This window comes from Arachis duranensis, chromosome 9, assembly GCF_000817695.3.
Source record: "Arachis duranensis cultivar V14167 chromosome 9, aradu.V14167.gnm2.J7QH, whole genome shotgun sequence".
Taxonomy (NCBI): Eukaryota; Viridiplantae; Streptophyta; class Magnoliopsida; order Fabales; family Fabaceae; genus Arachis; species Arachis duranensis.
In genome coordinates, this window is record NC_029780.3 from 110,018,899 (window position 1) to 110,037,711 (window position 18,813).

Here is an 18,813-nt window from a genome sequence, read left to right on the forward strand (position 1 = left end):
ATTAACCACAAACAAAACCACTCATATAAACTACAAACATAAACCACAAACAAAATCACTAAATTAAACCACATGCAAAATCACTAATAAAACCACTAACATAAACCATCCACAAAACCGCAAACAAAACCACTAAAATCAACCACATGCAAAACTACTAACATAAACTACCCACAAGACCGCAAACAAAATCACTAACATAAACCACCAACAAATCCGCAAACAAAACCAATAAAGTAAACCACATGCAAAACTACTAACATAAACCACTAAAATAAACCACAAAAAAAAACTTTAACTACTAATCTCGTCGTTGATAACCCCGACTATATGAGCAACTCCATCCAAACGATATAGTCTTTCCGGATCGTTCCCCATCGACTAAGTATCTCGCTCGAGCTTTTATCGCAGCAAATCTGGGTCCTTTTCTTTGAGATTTGGTGGGGTATGAGAATGGAAAAGTGATTCGAATGAGGTGGGTTCGAACTCCTTTTATAGCCGAATCCAGTGTAATTCAAAACACTCCAATTCGAATTACTACTAGAGACAAAATGTGAGTAATTCGAATCAACCAGATTCGAATTACTTATGATTTCGTGCAAAAGTGTAATTCGAATCACCTTGATTCTAATTATACTATGTGTAGTTGATTCGAATTAATGTGTGTAATTCGAATCACTCTGATTCGAATTACATGAAATAAAGTTCGAAACATGCCAATTCGAACTATTTAAAAATGTGCATTGGTGGATTCATGAATCGATTCTCGGTTTAGCTAATTCGTGTAATTTTTTGTTCCTATTGACTTAGTTAGGTGATTTGTTCGATTTTTAAATAACCTTTTTATTCCTAAAAAAATCGTGATATGGTAGCAATGCAATACTGCAATACTAAAAGTAAAAGAAAAAGGCAGGCAAAAGCAAAAGTAGCTTATTAATATTTATAATTTTTTTACTAAAAATATTAACCATTAACATTCCTAATAAATAATTATGTTTGTCTTGCAAGTGATCATGAAAATTCTTAATTTTTAACGTATTCTAATCAATAGCCGCCTTTGCGACTCAAATTAAAATCCATTATACTTTCTCTAAATAAATAACATCCCAACTAGGATGTGAAGATCTATGTCTTAATATCAAAGAAGGCTTTATTTAATATTTTATGGTTTTATCAATAGTTACTTGTATAAATATAAAAAGAATTATTAGATAGATGATATTTTAATACTTTTAATGATAGTAAATATATAAATATTTATTTTCTCTATAAAAATCACTTAAATTTATATCTTTAATAAATATTGTTAGGACACTAGATAAAAGAAACTTTTATTTTATTAATAAAGCAAATCTAAAACCCACTTGCTTCTTCACACTGGTTTCATACTCTGCTCTGTTCTGCTCCGCTCCGCTCCGCTCCTTCTTCATCCTCTGCAACACTCACCTCTCTCCTTGAGTCCATTGTATGCTAAATCGAAGCAAAGTTTGTAGCTTGATATAGAAACAAAGCTTGAGAAGAAAAAAAAATGAGGGGTCCTTTGGGTGCAGTAATAGGAAGATACCCATCAAGTGATGGAGTCACTCAAACGGGTGCAATCATTAGCCACAACAGGAAATGCAGAGACATAACTGTTCTTGTCATCTTCATTGCATTTTGGATAGCAATGATTGTTAACTCCAGCTTTGGTTTCAACCAAGGGAACCCTCTCAGGTAAGAATATTGTCAAAGTTTCCAGTTTTATCTAATTTAGCTTTGTGTTAAGCTGTAAAGTGGATTTTATGCTATTGACAAGTTGAGATTTTGAATATGAACTTTGACTGTTTCTCATTGGGATTATCTTATAGCAATCCATGTTTTTCATTCACTTTACTATTTTTTATTATTTAAAATAATTTTTAGCTTAGCATGCTTCAAATACAAGACAATGTGTGTGTTAATTATGCAATTTGATTTTGTAATTGTATGCTTACTTGGGAACTTATAAGTAAGAAGTGGGACTTGAATGTATAGCTGCTTGAAGTCCATAGTTTTATTCTCTTTTCTTGTTGGTATCAACGTGCAACTTATGATCACTTGCCACTGTGGTTTGCTAGGCTTACTTATGGAGTGGATTACAAAGGCAATGTGTGTGGGGACAAGCATTCAGATCCTAACCTCAGTAAGTTGGAGGTTAGATATTGGCAAAATCCTAATCAGGTTTATCAGAGTGGATTGAAGGATAGCCAATTTAAGCTGGTTGATGCACGCACTATATGCTTGTCTGAGTGCCCTATACCTTCTGATGATTCTCTAAATTGGCTGTGTGATTATCCTGATGGAGATATTCGTCTTTCCATGAAAGACTGGATTAATAGGAACTATGATTACTTTGAGTTTCTTACACCTGAAATGAGAAACTCCTCTCTTCAACTTCAAGGTCCATGCTATCCTGTCATATTTCCTAGTGTAAATGGTGAGCAAACTTTTGTTTAAGACCGTTCTTGTTTTATACTTACCAAAGTGGTTGTATGGAAGTGTTACTTCAAATTCTTGACTTAGCTGCAGGGTATGGTTCTTGTAAGAGGAATTTACTCTCTTTTTTTTCCCTATTATTGCTTTGTTTTTAAAGTTCTTGCTTTCTTTAGAAAAAAATTGTTGGGAGTGGAGAAGTGGGGGAGGATGTATAGATTTAGAATTTTCAAAACTAATGGTTCTCAAAACATATTTTGTGCCTAGTTTACTGGAGTTGCCAGTTTATTGCTCGACCGTCAAATACTTCTTTGAAGCATTGGCAGCAGATGGGTGGAGTCAGCATAAATGAAAACATTGTTATTGATAAATCAATTCACAAATCCATTAATTCTCGGTCAGCTGTCTTGAAGGTTAGGAATTTTCATCTTCCTACTATTCTTATTAGTATTTCGATTGCAATTTTTACAGGGAAAGTATAGTTGTATACCACTTACATCAGACTTCTAGCAATTTTGTGTGTATTGTAGAGTGTGTCCGATGTTACCACCATGCGCAATAGATGCATTAGTGTGATTTATCTGCTGACATGCAAGAGTTATATTGTTAGGAGTTGAATTTGTGGATGCTTGTAGATATGCATGTGTATTATGACTATTATCATGTTATGTGCTGTAGAATGTCAACTTGTAATTCTTTGTGTGTGCAGAGATACATGGCTGATATGGGGAAGGCATGGCCTGTGCTGATTGTTTGTGGAGGAATTTTGCCTCTTTTTCTGTCTGTGATTTGGCTGATGTTGATTCGGCATTTTGTTGCTGCAATGCCATGGATTACAGTGGTTCTCTTTAATGTTCTAATAATATCAGTCACAATGTTCTATTACCTTAAAGGTTGGATCTCTGTTTGGCTATTTCAGTATTTCTTGAACAAAATATCTGTTTTTCAGAGAAATATACATTTTTTATATTTGAAACCAATTTTGCTTATATTTCTGTTTTGAATATATAGCCATGGATTAATTATCTGTATCTATCTGTTGGAAAAAATCATAAACAAAATACTGAGTTGGTTTTCTTCCTCACTTTTAGCTGGATGGATTGGAAATGATGCTATTTCTCCTATCATTGGTGAGCATGACGCTTATACTAACGTATTTGGGAGGGTAAGTACCATCATATTTGAAACCCCGCCCTTCTCCATGTCTTTTTTCTTTGATGTTGATTTTGATTATTGACTTTACATATGTCTGATGGCAATATTTTGCTTTTAGGAACTAACTCATCTACGTGCTATCGCTATACTTATGACCTTTATCATGGCTGTTGCAATTCTTACATCAATTGCTATTGTCCGACGCATCCTTATGGCAACATCTGTCCTGAAGGCAAGAATTGCTTTACCATATGCAGTTACTATAATTTGTCTAGTTTTGTTTGCTAAGTTGATATCTGATAGCAATATGTCTGTCTGTTTAACACTAGAGTCAGAGATGACAGTGCAGCAGTATTTCCACTATCCTAGTCAATCAGTTAATTGATTTTTGGCAAATCTTGCTCACAGGTTGCTGCAAAAGTCATTGGAGAAGTTCAAGCTCTCATTATTTTCCCAATTGTACCATATGCTATCCTGGCAGTGTTTTACATGTTTTGGATTTCAGCTGCTCTACATTTGTTCAGCTCTGGCCAGATTGTTCAGAATAACTGCAATGCTAACTGCTGCACATATGATCTTGTGGCTAAACGGGTGAACTGTGATCGCTGTTGCGGATATAGCATTCATTATACACCACATATTGGAGTTGCAATCCTTTTTCACCTATTTGGGTGTTATTGGGTTACACAATTTTTCACAGCATGTTCCTCTACAGTAATTGCTGGATCTATTGCCTCTTATTACTGGGCCCGAGGTGAAACATCTGTAAGTCACAATGCCTTATCCTAATTTAATATTCGATGGATAAGATAATGGTTTCTTGCAAGCAAAATAACTAAAAATGTTATTATACTGAAAATGTATAGTCCAAGCCTAACAAGACCATAATTTGCAATTTGCTCAGAAATGGTTACTGATTCGTAGTAGTAGTCGGTGTAGCATGGTTAAGGATTGGTTTATCTAGATTGTCATTGTAATTGGGTCGAGACAAACTTGCAGCTACATGATATTAGTATTAGAGTGCAGTTCAAATTTGCAAACAACTATAGCTTTTTTGTTTGGTTAATTTGAATGGATTAGTTTTAGCACTTTGGTTTTGATATTTACAAAATTCCTATTTACATGTTATTCATATAATTAATATTTTTCAATGCAGCAAGAAATTCCATTTCTTACAGTCTTTTCCTCCATGAAGAGGCTTATGCGTTACAGTCTTGGGTCTGTCGCCCTTGGCTCTCTGATTGTGTCATTTGTAGAATCAATCCGATTTCTGCTTGAATCCATTCGTCGCAAAATAAAAGTCTCTGATCATTGGCCTGACAACTGGATAGGGAAGGCTGCATACCAATCTTCTAGATGTTTTCTCAGGTGTATTGAGTGGACCATCAAATCAGTAAACCGAAATGCTTACATCATGGTAAATTTTGTCACTTTATTTGTGGTATCATCAACCTTAATACAACAAAAAATGTTTCAAATTTTGCATATTAATTGTATCATTAAAATGTTTCCAATGAAGCTTGCTTCACTAGATTGTTTCTTAATTTTATGCTTAGAATATAATTTCAACTTAAAGTATTTTCTTGCATTCTGCAGATTGCTATTACAGGCAAAAGCTTCTTTAGTGCTTCATCTATTGCAACAGAGTTGATCATGAATAACATCCTAAAGATTGGGCGTCTTAACGTGATTGGGGATGTTATCTTGTTCCTTGGAAAACTATGTGTCAGCCTTGCAAGTGCTCTGTTTGCATTCCTCATGTTGGATACACACAAGTACAGCTCTGCTCATAACAAGATATCATCTCCACTCTTGCCTGTTGTGGTATGTTTTCTAAAATATAGTTGAGTAGATGGAAAATCATTTAGCAAAAGCTTAAAAGATGGTAATTCAGGATAAGTTGCTACCTAGAAGGACCAAGAGCTGGAAAGTAGTTGCTAACAGAGAAGTCTTATATCATTTAATGTGATTTTCACACACTTTGCTTTTCATTTTGTTTAATGCAGGTATGCTGGGCTCTTGGGTACATTGTTGCAACTCTTTTTTTCGCAGTTGTGGAGATGTCAATTGAAACAATTGTTCTCTCATTCTGCCAAGATTCTGAAGAGCACCAAGGGCTAGCCCAGTATGCTCCACCCCTTCTCATTGAAACTCTTGGTGACCACAATGAGGTGCAGAGACTCACACAAGGACCACAGTGAAGTGTGTCCATGTACGATTTTGCTTATGATGATAAGTTTTTAGATATTTTTGCTATTCCTTGTATATATGTCTTGATCATATACATTTTTGGACAAAGGTTATGGTGGGATTATCTTTTGATAAGTTGGGTTATTTAGATTTATATATACCAAGCTATGAACACAAACATAATTATTGTATTATGTAATATAATCTTCTTCAAAAGTACATCTCAGAACAAGAATTATTAATTATAAGCTTTCTTTGTTTAGTGCAAGTTCTACTACAAAATCTCAAATTTCTTTACATTCAAAATGCAAGTGAAAACAATTTTGTTTAAAAGGTTTAAGATAGTTCTTTGCTTGTCCAAGATATGTCCATTCTAATTCCAGAAAAAGCAATATGAAGCCTCTATGAAAGCTGCAATTCATTGTAGACAAATAGCTTGAAATATTGGTTGATTAAAGCCATTAGTTTTCTTATCTGAGAGTTACTAGTTGTGTGTTTCTTAAAAGTTGTATGAAAATCAGAGTCATATGTAGGCCGCCAATGTAGTTGCTCTGAATCTTTGAAAAATGAAGTCTGTTTTTCACTGGGCCATCAGAGTTCGGTAGCCTCTGGTCATCGATACGTTGGTGGACTTTGAATGGGGCTTATCTGCATATGGATTAGTGTTCCTGTTTAGCTAATTAAGCCACTTTGACCATGCAACTACATAGATTTAACACCATTCATGCACCGCAAAATATACCAGTGTTAGTTTTACTTGCTTTCTTTTTTTAAGATAGGAAGATTATTATAAGTCCTATATTTTTCAATAATATGACTTCTAGATAATTTATAAGAGTGAAAATAATATTCATTTTTAGAGTTAGCTTTTGAAGTTAAGTTAGATTTACTCAATTTTAATATTAATAATATAGTATTACAGTTTATTTGATCCAATATTGTTGGACAACTAATTTCACCTCCAAATGTTTATACTTCAGATTGTTATTTTTGGACATGAAGAGACTGTATTATAAGTTTTACGTCTCTTGGTTGTATTTGTTTTTTAAGACTGAACAGAACTGAATATTGTGTTTGATAATTGGGATTGGAACTAAAATTTTAATTTTGAGATACAAAATTTTTGTCTCTTTAGTACCTCAAAAAAATAGACACACAAAAAGACGAAAACCGAAACTTTAATAGCATTTTTTTAAAATATTTTCATTTAATTTTTAAAATTCTAAATCTATCCCTAAAACTTTATATTTATATTAAACCAAACATAATTTTGAGACATATTTCAATCATGTATATTTTACACCAAACATAATATAAAAACTTAATTTAATCTCGGTCTCTATCTTTAAATTTCTATCTTCTTATCCTTATGTTTTCCTTAATTTTTAGAATTGAGTTAGGTAAGTATAGAAAGTCTTGATAATACTGCTTCTATGCATGCAAGCACGTACACATTCACAGGATACAAAGTTTCATTGCTTGTGAATTGTGACGGAACACCATAGCCTATAGGTAGGGAGCAGAGAGAGTCATGTGGCGTTGCATCCATGCACATTACTGGTGAGATCTCTCTTTGATGAGAGAAAAGCAATCAGAAGAAAGAACAAATGAAGCATTGCATGTGCTCCCACTGCTACTACATTGGACATAAAGTTTATAAGAATCTGTCATTAATTAAGAGTTTAAAACACTATCTCACATGCATTATTTTTTTTATTTTTAATGAAACGAAACCATGTGAACAGCACTTATATTCTTAATAAACTTGACTTCTTCTTTGCCTTTTGTAGCATTACGTGCTGAAGAATAGAATGTCATTGAATCGATTTAGACTATATATTTTCACATGTGAAATCGAGTTCCACGTGGGACTCTAATACCATTTTCTCATGCCCATGATTAAACATTTGTCATCTATTAGTAGTTTATTAACAATTACAATATAGTTTCTAATACTATACAAAATTTGAATAAACCAAATTCAACTTTAAAAATAGTCTGTGAGAAGAGAAATATTGAAAATCTTATGAAAATTGTATAAGTAGCAAGGTGATGTTACACTCTAACATATGGAGATTTTCTGCATCACAGATCAGATTAATTAAATTCTGAAAACTTAATTTTAAATTGGTTTTCAATAACACTAGATAATACAAGAAGTTTCCAAGAAAATGCATGACTTCTATCCTATGATCAAGTGTCTCACTTTATGATTTTGTATTGGATTCGGTGAATCATTATTGGTTACTATTTAAACCATAAGAGGACAACCTTCAATAAAAGACTTATCAGGAATCAAATTATTGTGCTTTTGTTTTATGTTTCGTCCATCATCTTATAAATTATTGATATATGATATTCAATTACATTAAGGGCTCCAGGATGGTTCATATTTGTAGCTGTTACTGATGCTGCTCTATAGTCTAATCTATTAACCTTGATTTAGCCATAGTCATTATTTTCGAATTTACAAGCATCTTATAAAGTATTATTTAAATGTTAGTTGAGAGAGAGGTTGAACTTACTCTCAGTGCCTAATAGATGTCTCTTAAAGAGTAATAAAAACATCATTTCTGTTTCAAAGGAATACCTTGATTATAACTTATTAGGAGTTGGGGTAGCTAGAAAGGACCACAGGAGAATTTGCCGATTTGGTTAAGCATAATATATCAACTAATATAAGTTGGTTAAGAGAACAAGGATAGAATTAGTGGAGGAAATAGGCCAAATCCCAATGCGTTGTTTCCTCCTGCAAAACACCTAGTCAAATGGGAAGCATATAAACATGCCATGTGAATGCCAACTAGATGTTTTTGCTTAACAAAATTCATCTTTGAAATAAACAATAAAAATCACTAGTCTATGATGGATATAGCAAGGGGCCTAACCTTATTAATTTGATATCCCTTTATAAGCTACCACTTGGTCCCTTCTGATAATTGACCTTAGGTTGGTGTACAGTATTTGCATGCAACTTATTGAGCAATTATTGTAAATTTTGAACATGTAGCACAAAAGTACTTGAATCTACCTAGCCCTTTGGTCATAGAATTATAGGAAAAAAAAGGGTAAGTAACCAAATATTTTAATCCCCATCACTAGTATTAATACTTGGCACATTAGAGTGTTAGGGTGCATGGATAGGATGGGCACATGCAGATCCTAAGGACCCTCACTCAATCACTTATTTAGTGTCCCCACTAAGGTCTTCTAATTTTCAATAGTTCTAAGGTCCCTACATGGACCCTCACTTCAAGCCAAGCCATAATATGAGTATTTTACACGGATGCTGCATGTTCTTCCCCTATTTTCACATGCTTTCTGATCCAATCTCCAACCTATTATTCCTTATTAACCGACAACTGAAATCACCATAACACCCTTTGTTTAGTGGCCTTACCTGTGGGGACTCGATTCTTTTTCAGTTTAGAGGGTAAAGAATCTAATCCCATTAGTGCTCCAGAAGAGTTTCCTATTAGTTTCTTCTTAGATTTTACACACACAAGCAAGCATTTTAAGTTACATGGCATTGATCCAAACACAAGAATAAAAAAGGGTAGCTTGTACCGAAAAAAATGATGAGATGAAACAGTTAGTTTAGGCTGTCAAAGAACCTTATGCTATTCTCGGTGAGGGGACCATATATTTCAAAGAATATTTAGTATTACTCAATCACAATTACTAGGTAGTTTGTTATATTATATTTAAAAGTCTCTTATTAGTGATAATATGTGTCATTTTCAATGTAATAATTTTCCACTTTTAATGAATGTGAAGATAGCCAAGATTGAATTATAAGAAAAAAGGGAGGGGCCATATATGACTATAGTATTGAAAGCAACTTATTATTAGACATGAAGAGATCTATCTACAAATGATTTTGTTACTGTCTTCTTCCACTAAGTTGTTGCAACAATCAACTTCAGCTTTCTAAGTTTTTGATAGAGATGGGGAAGGCAGGGAAATGGCTTAGAAACTTCTTGACAGGGAAGAAAGAAAGGGAAAAGGAGAAGGTGAAGGACAAATGTGGTGGTAATGCAACAAGCCTGAATTCTTCAAATGGAACAGAAAATCCAACCACTCCAAATTCCACAACCCCAAAGGAGAAAAGGAGATGGAGCTTTAGAAGATCATCTGCCACATCCACATCCACACCAACAACACCTTCCAAGGAATTGAACTTTGCAGAATCAAATGTCACTGCTTCACAGACACCACAAGCTGCTGCCACCACAGATATTCCTCTGGATGACGAGCAGAAGAAGCATGCCATGGCTGTGGCTGCTGCCACGGAGGCAGCAGCTGATGCGGCAGTGGCTGCAGCTCAGGCTGCGGCTGCTGTGATCCGCTTGGCTTCTGGTTCCAATGGAACAGCTGAAGAGGCTGCAGCCATCAAAATTCAATCTGTCTTTAGGTCCTACTTGGTATGTAGCTTCCAAGGAAGCTTGTTTATTTTCTCTTTCAATTTCATATGAATATCTTTGTAATGTTTATTTATGTGACAGGCAAGAAAAGCATTGTGTGCTCTCAGAGGACTAGTGAAGTTGCAGGCACTGGTAAGGGGTCACTTGGTGAGAAAACAGGCCAAGGCAACACTGAGATGCATGCAGGCTTTGGTGACAGCACAGGCTAGAGCTCGTGCTCAGAGGATCCGAATTGCATCATCAGAAGGGAAGTCTTATCAGAAGCAATCAAGTTTCAGAAACACTACAGAGGAAGATTTATATGCTCAAGTGTATAATGTAAGTTCCATGACATAATGGTTGAAATTTTCAACTTAGATTTGCAGCATTGAAGAGAAGAGTTGTTTGTTTTCATCACCAATAAAATTGGTTCTTGATTTGTGGATATAGGAAATGGAGAGAGGCCTAGAAGAGAACATCAAGATTGTGGAGATGGATGTCTGTGAATCAAAAGGAAACTCTAGAAGCAGAAGCAGCAGTGTGCATAAATTTCCAGCATATTATTCAAAGGAAGAAAACTTGAAGGTATCACCAGCTCCATCAGCCTTAACAGAGTTTAGTCCAAGAGCATGTAGTGGACACTTTGAGGACTGCTTCAGCACAGCACAGAGCAGCCCTCAATGCTACTCGGCCGCATCTGGAGCTGACGATTCGAAGCATCCCTTCTCCTTCCCTAGGCCAGGGTATGGTGAGGTGATGTCCTATGACTACCCTTTGTTTCCAAATTACATGGCCAACACAGAATCATCAAGGGCCAAAGTGAGATCACACAGTGCACCAAAGCAAAGGCCTGATTCATTTGAGAGGCAGCTGAGCCGGCGAAGAGCTTCTGTGGAAGGAAGGAATGTGCCAAGGCCTGTGAGGATGCAGAGGTCATCTTCACATGTAGGTGCCACTAATCCATGGTCAGCAATCAAGCTTGATAGGTCCTCAGTTTCACTCAAGGACAGTGAGTGTGGATCAACAAGTACAGTCCTCACAAACACTAATTACTGCAGAACCCTTGTTGCATATCATGTAAGTACTACCTCTTTGAAATTAAATTAGATCCATATAATGTGTGAACATGTTTTAATTGTGATCTTTTGATTTGGATGCAGCATCATGGAGATAGGTAGTGATAGTGCAACTTTGCTGAGTGTTCCTCTTCTTCTACTTTTACTACATATATATATTGAAGGCCAACTTTTGTAGACTTTCTTCCTGGGTCTTACTTAGTAAGAATTCATTGTAACGGTTTTGTGGACTGTGTATAAGTTTTTAACAAGCGATGTATTCCCTAAATAGATTCAAGTTTACTGCGAGTAAATTATGTGAGGCTTTCCAAATAAACATCTTCACCTTTAGAGGAACATTCATTTCCCATATCTCCTTCCATAACTCCCTCCTATCCTCACTCAGTCACTTGTTGAAGCTGCATTTACATTCACTGCCTGTTTTCCAATTGCTATGAATCAGATTTGAGAACTTTAGGCTTTAGCCCAATACAAACTACAGGTTGGTCTAAAGTCATCCGTTATGCACCCAAAAAAATCAGATTTGTAGGGCTTAAGCCCATGACTACAAAAGATAAGAATATTATTTGTTATCCATTATCCATTACACAAAAAATAATTCTAGAAAGTAGAAACTGATTCCAAAGCAGCAATCACCCGGAAGCAATCATAAGAAGCATCAGCCACTTAATACAAAGAGATTGAAATGTAAGACTGTCACATATATAGAGAAGGAAATAATGGCACCGACTAGCTTGTGAAGGAAAGTTTATAAGCATGTCTTGGATTTTATTTCATAGACACTACACGAGTAGGATTAAGAGTTTGTTTAGACGAGCTTTTTAAAAAGAATATTTTTTTTTCAGTTTTTTTTTACGTAAAAGTAATTTTATGTTTGAGTATTTTAATACAAAAAAATTATTTATCAATTATATTTAGATATAATAATATAAAAATATTTTTTTGTTTATTTATTACATGAAAAATATTTCTTATTTTTTAAGAAAAAAATCTTTAAAAAAATGTAAATTACAGTTTTTAAAAAAGATGTTTTTTATTTTTTTAGTATTTTTATTTTTACTACTAAAAATTTGCCAAACACTCTAAAAAATAAAAAAAAATTTATTAAAAAAAATTATCAAAATAATAGTGCCCAAACAAATACTAAGAAACACTATAAATGATGAATTGATGATACTAGAGGAGTATCATTGTCTCGTTTATCCTTGATTTTTTTTAATTATTTTGGGTATTAAGACCCGTCAAAATACAAAAAAAAAAGATTAATTTAGTATTTAGCTCATTAGTCTGTCTAAACAAGTGTTCGGAGTTTGAATTATATTTTGTGCATACAATAATCTATGACAACCCCTTAAATTGAACTCAGTACTACAATAGATTAGTTCTTGACATGTCTGGTTAAAAAAGGATATCGCCTCACGACAAAAAAAGAAAAGGGATAGCCTCTAGAAGAAATTTGTCACAATTTCTTTTTTTGAAATATTCTCTATTATGTGTAACTTATAAAAGTGGTTAATTATTATGTTAAGTGTAAAAAATATTAAAGTTAATACAATATTTTTTTACAAGTTAAAGGTATCTACAATTAAGAATTTAATTAGATCTTTGACCACATATTTTTAGGAGAAATATTTTGTTAATTTAAATATTTGTTACACGAAAGGATATAATTACAAAATTAAAAGTAGTGTAAAGATTCAATTAAAAAAATTATAAAAATCTAATTATAAATTTTGTAAAATTATAAAGACTAATAAAATAATTAAATTTATAAAAATATATATATTTTTGCTATTTCAAAGACTCACCTCCAAAACCTTTTAATTAGAATGTAAGATATTTGGCAGAAATTGTTTTTCTTATGGAGAGTGGGTTGGTGTTTTGGCCGAATATTGGGGAGTGAGGTGTTTTATCGGGATATGGAGGCCACGGTCAACACGCGGAGGGTGTGGTACCGCTGTGCTGCAGAAGTGTGTCAGCACCCTAACAACACGCTGGGACGTGGTGACGCAGCGCACATGTAGCTCACATGCAGCTCCCTGGCAACACGCAGGGACGTGTTGGAGCAGGCATGGCAGAGTACCGCGAGTTTGCAATATGCTGCAACAACACGGAGTGAGCGTGGTGGAGACTGTCTGCATGTAGGGGACAGCTCCTCCATTCCGGTAAACAGCAAACCTTTCCCTGTAAAAGAAACCCCCACCCAGTATATGCATTAGAGGGTAACTTGTGTGGTATTTTACAACCCACAAACTAACCGGCAAGTGCACCGAATCGTACCAAGTAATACCTTACGTGAGTAAGGGTCGATCCCACGAGCACTGATGGATCAAGCAACAATAGCATTTGATAGGATTAGTTAGGCAAGCAGAAAATAGTGTTTGAAAGTTCAAAGAGCATTAAACAGTAAAATTGAAATATTAAAGACAGGCTGATAAATAAGTTGGGAATAAAATATGGAGAAGATAATTAAGGCTTCAGAGTTATCTATTCTTTCGGATTGATTTTTCTCACTAACTATTTTAATCATGCAAGATTTAATTCATGGCAAACTATATGTGACTAGACCCTAATTCCTTAGACCTTTCTAGTCTCCTCTAAAATTCATCAACTGCCAATTCCTTGGTCAATTAATTCCAATTAGAAGGTGAAGTTCAAATTCCAGTTTATATGCCACAAAAATCCTAATTATCCAAAAATAAAGATTATATGTCACGTATCCGTTATCTCGTTAAATACAAACAATTAGAAATTTAGGATAATATGTTTTCAAGCTGTTGTTCAAGTAAAGAGCTTTTCCAAGTTTTACAAGAACTCAATTAGAACATGGGTCATACTTCCGTTTCACCCAAATTCATAAAATAAAGAACGAAAACAAATTATTGAAATATAAATCAAAACATGGATTAAATTAGAAAGATCAAACGAATTAATCCATACAAATAGACAGGGCTCTTAACCTTAACAGTGGAGGTTTAGTTGCTCATGGTTCAAGAAGAAAAATAAGGGTTTTGGTAAAAATGTATTGTGTCCCTAATCTAATGGCATCAGATCCCTTTTTATAACTAATCCTAATAAATTTAAAATCTAATTATCTAAAATTAAAAATAATATATTTTCCTAAAAAATAAGATTTGAATTTAAATTTGAATTAGTTAACAAGTCTTCAGCTGATGGGTGGAGACCACTTGAATTGTCCATTCTGCAGCTTCTAATCTGTGTTTTCTGGGCTGGAAACTGGGTCAAAACAGCCCAGAAATCGCTCCCAGCGTTTTTCTGTGTTTTTCTGCACGTGGCACATGTCACGCGTACGAGTCAGTCACGCGGGCGCGTCGCTGGTCTTCTTCGCAAGTCACGCGAACGCGTCGGTCACGCGGACGCTTCGCTGAGCAAATCTTCAATTCACACGTGCGCGTCAGTCACGCGCACGCGTCGCCATGGATACCTCCAATTCACGCGCACGCGTCAGGCACGCGTGCGCGTCACTCCTCGCAGCCATCTCCTTTGATTCTTGTGCTGCAGAAACTTCATCAAATCTAGTCGAATGCTACCTAAAATAAACAGTATTGCACAAAACTCAAAATAGCATCCATATTGGCTAAAAGATAATTAATTCTTTATTAAGTTCAACAAATTAGATACAAATTCACTAGAAAAAATAGGAAAGATGCTCACGCATTAGTAACGTAGTGTGAGTATCACACAGCAGGGTGGTGAAGCGTTTTTGTTAGAGAAAAGAAGGGGGATTTCGGGGAAAGAAAGAAAAATAGTGGAAAAATAAAATTGAAAAAAAATATTGGTTTGTATTTATTTTAGAAAATGGTGCGTAATTATACGGCTCCAGAGGAACATATTATAAATTTTTTGGATCATCCAATTTCATCGGTTGACTGTTCGAGAGATGAACCACTATATTATCTATTGCTATCTCAACTCCCACATCACCATCCTCGTCTTCATTGCCAGCTTCATAAGTGGCTTCGAAGTCCTCTTCGCTATCACTATTCATTCCTTCATACACGACATGTCTATCATCCTCTATATCTAATTCATTTTGTATCTCTTCTGCCTCTACGGTTTCAAACTCAACATACAGCTCAATCTGTAGCTGTCGCATCTGCGTCTGCCAGTGAATTTGAAACATATTCTGCATACTTGATTCGTCAGTGATTGGCATGGTATTAAACTGTATTAGTCCACAAAAAACTACAACCGGATTCTGATACAGAATTTTTCTCACTCTCATTAACATACCATTCTCCATGCTTTGACAGAGACCGTTCTAAAGCTCCATAAACGTCATGGTGCATGGAACCACAAACGAAAACGGATTCTGACACTCAAACTTCACTCCCTCATGAGTATTCCGTATTATCTCACCATTGCGATATGCCACCAAGTTTGCGGTACCCTCCATTACACTACCAACACACTCAGAGAATGTTCAAAGCATACTCTCATTCGGAATAAAAGTGGTACCGAGCTCGGCCTTATGTAGAGGGAGCATTCAACACTCTCCACGTGCTGCGTGCCTCAACCAACCACACTTTGTCACGTGTCAAAACGCCCCCCGCATGCTGACTCACCACGTCCACCACGTGTTTGCAGCTTCACCCAATCATGCGTCGCCACGTGGCAGCACGCCCCCTGCATGCTGATCCATACGCCCCTACGTGCTGCTTGGTTTATCCAACTAGTCTCTGCCACGTGTCCTCCATACCTCTCACATGGTGCTTTTAATACGTCCACTCAAACGTAAATACACTAAATTCTCTCATTTCCAGCCAAAACACCACTTTTTACTCTATAACTAAATTATTTAGCCGATATTTGGCATCTTAATTAACTTTATATTTATTATTATTACATATATTTAATTAATAAAAAAAATTGAAGTAATAGGCACCTTAGTGTATCTTTTTAGACCCTTTTTCTTATTTACTATGTTATGAACATGCATCTAATCTAAATAATATGTGATTTAGGATAACATTTTTATGACTATATATGATGATGAAATTTATAAATAAATATATATTATTTAATTTATTTTATATATTTTATATTAATAACTGAATTGATGATTACTTTTTAGTGTATATATAGCACGTTTAATATCGATGTGGTAGAAACAGATGGAATATATTTTCATGGAAGCTATTTTGAATCAATATCTCAAATGCAGGCCCCTTATCTGTCATATAATAGGGCATTGATTAAACAAACATAATCCGAAATTCTCAACACTCTTATGCAGTATTCTGATTAATTTAACTATTTAAGTATTCCTTGAAAAAATCTCAACATGCAACCATTTGACATAAACAAACGGCATATTGCAATCATAATTACAGCGTGGCAAGGTTTACATTACAACTTAAATGAATACATGATAGAGGGTAAACGCTAACCTAAACATGCAGATTTCAAACCCTTCCTAGCCGGAAAAGGAGAATTTATCGAATATTAAAAGTTAAACAACAAATCAAAGCGTAATAAACAGTAGTTTACACTTATTTTATAGATTTTGACAATTCATTTGACATTGAAAGTTTCTCGTACCATGAGATGTGTGAAAAATCAAACCAATTAATTATAGTCCTATTTTTACTTGATTCACTTCCCAGCCGAGTTTTCATTTTTCCAACCTTCTTTACGCTTTTCTCCAACTCAGACAACGACAACCTTATTGCACTCAACAAACACACATATCAATATCAATCTGCCACGAACCTTCATATATACCCTTTCCAACATCCATGATTTTATAAAATTATTTAATTTCATTTGTCAATGGTTAGGAGCGACACATTGATATTTCTATTAAAAGGAAACTTATTTAAAGATGTATATATTGCTGACATCATGTGTGTGTTGTATGTTTTAATTACTTTTACTTAGTCTAGTTAAGTAGTTTGGTTATGGTGCTTTGACTCCAGCAAACGACATTCTAGAAAACCAAAAGTACTATTATACTAGCCTCGTTTTCTCGTTGACGGCCTTGTACTTTTTTCGTGCTTGTTCCAAACTATATACATACATAAGCATTATCATGGTTACCCTAATAAGGTTTCACTAAACAATAGCATAGTTAAGCTTAACGAGAAAAGTCCAAGAGGCAGCAAAATTTTTTATTTTTTATTATTATTTTTAGTCATTAATTAAATTTGTTAGTTTAATAATTTAATAATATACTAAACATTGATACTAATTATTGGTCATAAATAATCAATTTTACTGATCTTCTAATATTTTTCATACACTCTCACAAGAAGATTATTTAATTTGAGGGTGATGGATTTAATCTGACGTTTCTTGTTTTCTCTTGTATAATTAACGATATTCATTAAATATTGGCTCTTAGTGTTTATCTTTTTCTTCTAAGTTTAGTGTTTATCTTTATCTTCTAAGCTTCGAGCATAATGTTCCCCCTTTCTTTCCTAATTAATTAACTATGAATTGGTTAACGAGTCTTGAATATAAAAATAATTAAATAAGGCTTTCATTGTAAATTAAAATAGATAACATTTTCATATTTTTCAATAATATTAAATATATTTTCTTCTCAGATTAATCATCTATCTACCAATCTCATCATAAATCAGAAAATTCAACGATAATATTCTAATACTGATATTAAAAAAAAAGGACCTTTGAATAGGATGATAGGATGTCTCTTACAAAATAGCTTATAATAATAGAACTAAACTAGCTCCACATATATGTTTTTTCTCCAAAGAATAGTGAAATAATACTCTTTAATGTAACTTATTAATTAAGTGTTTAAAGTGCTTTTTTCAGATATTTGAGCCGCTGATCTATACTTTGATTACCCTGTTAAATATGAAGGAAATGCTTAGCTTCTTCAGAGTTCAAGAAACTTTTATTCACTCCAAAACAAATTCATTATAAATCAATTAATGAATCTAAACAACATATTTATGTAAATTTTAAAAACAAAAGGTAAATTGAAAAAGAAGAAGTGTAGACAAAAATTATTTTTCTCTAATTAATAAAACTCAATCATATAAAACAATCCAAAAGTGAAAACTGAGTTGTTGTGCTTGACTTTGATTGGCTCTCTGTCCTTTATGATAAGTTTCCTCTACAAGTGGGATTAAATAAATTACAGGTTTCAAATCACAAGATATTGATCACCTGCCTTAAAAAGATTTTCATTTCTTTTCTTTTTATTTTTTTTTCTTAAATTTCAAGCATACTTGAATAGACCCTGTAGCTAAGTTTGATCCTCCCCTTAATCTCACCTACTCTACCGTCTTTGGCTTAGCTCAATTTGAAGACCTGGCTTCATATACTGTGATTCTGAAAGAAACTGAATTATAAACAAATTTTAGTTATAATGACACTTTTATTAATGCCACTTGCATTAATACATAAACTGATATAACAACTAGGCAACTAACTAATATATATCAGCAGGCGCTACTATAATTTAATTTTGTTAATAGACGAAGAAAATGAAACGACTGAAAGATACTTGCACAAAAGGGACGTATGTAATTGAACAATGGGTGTTA

General features: G+C 34.1%; 2 protein-coding genes across 2 annotated transcripts; both read left to right on the forward strand.

Moving 5' to 3' along the window:
- The first annotated feature begins 1,352 nt into the window (after positions 1–1,352).
- LOC107467067 (choline transporter protein 1) lies at positions 1,353–6,038 on the forward strand. The gene is made up of 10 exons (XM_016086098.3): positions 1,353–1,713; positions 2,097–2,455; positions 2,719–2,864; positions 3,161–3,344; positions 3,543–3,616; positions 3,725–3,838; positions 4,015–4,371; positions 4,763–5,023; positions 5,203–5,430; positions 5,613–6,038. The coding sequence occupies exons 1-10, from the start codon at positions 1,529–1,531 to the stop codon at positions 5,805–5,807; spliced, it is 2,103 nt and encodes a 700-aa protein (XP_015941584.1). The 5' UTR covers positions 1,353–1,528; the 3' UTR covers positions 5,808–6,038.
- A 3,022-nt stretch (positions 6,039–9,060) lies between these two features.
- On the forward strand, positions 9,061–11,670 carry LOC107467101 (protein IQ-DOMAIN 19-like). Its single transcript, XM_016086139.3, has 4 exons — positions 9,061–10,220; positions 10,302–10,538; positions 10,650–11,276; positions 11,360–11,670. Exons 1-4 carry the CDS (start codon positions 9,744–9,746, stop codon positions 11,375–11,377), a joined length of 1,359 nt encoding a protein of 452 aa, XP_015941625.1. The 5' UTR covers positions 9,061–9,743; the 3' UTR covers positions 11,378–11,670.
- The last annotated feature ends 7,143 nt before the right edge of the window (positions 11,671–18,813 follow it).

Excerpts from the sequence above, each read along its gene's own strand:
- LOC107467067 (XM_016086098.3), top strand. The coding sequence starts at position 1,529 with ATGAGGGGTCCTTTGGGTGCAGTAATAGGAAGATACCCATCAAGTGAT. Across the intron at positions 2,865-3,160 it reads CTCGGTCAGCTGTCTTGAAG|AGATACATGGCTGATATGGG; the intron begins GTTAGGAATTTT and ends TTGTGTGTGCAG. Across the intron at positions 4,372-4,762 it reads GGGCCCGAGGTGAAACATCT|CAAGAAATTCCATTTCTTAC; the intron begins GTAAGTCACAAT and ends TTTTCAATGCAG.
- LOC107467101 (XM_016086139.3), top strand. The coding sequence starts at position 9,744 with ATGGGGAAGGCAGGGAAATGGCTTAGAAACTTCTTGACAGGGAAGAAA. Across the intron at positions 10,221-10,301 it reads CTGTCTTTAGGTCCTACTTG|GCAAGAAAAGCATTGTGTGC; the intron begins GTATGTAGCTTC and ends TTTATGTGACAG. Across the intron at positions 10,539-10,649 it reads TATATGCTCAAGTGTATAAT|GAAATGGAGAGAGGCCTAGA; the intron begins GTAAGTTCCATG and ends TTGTGGATATAG.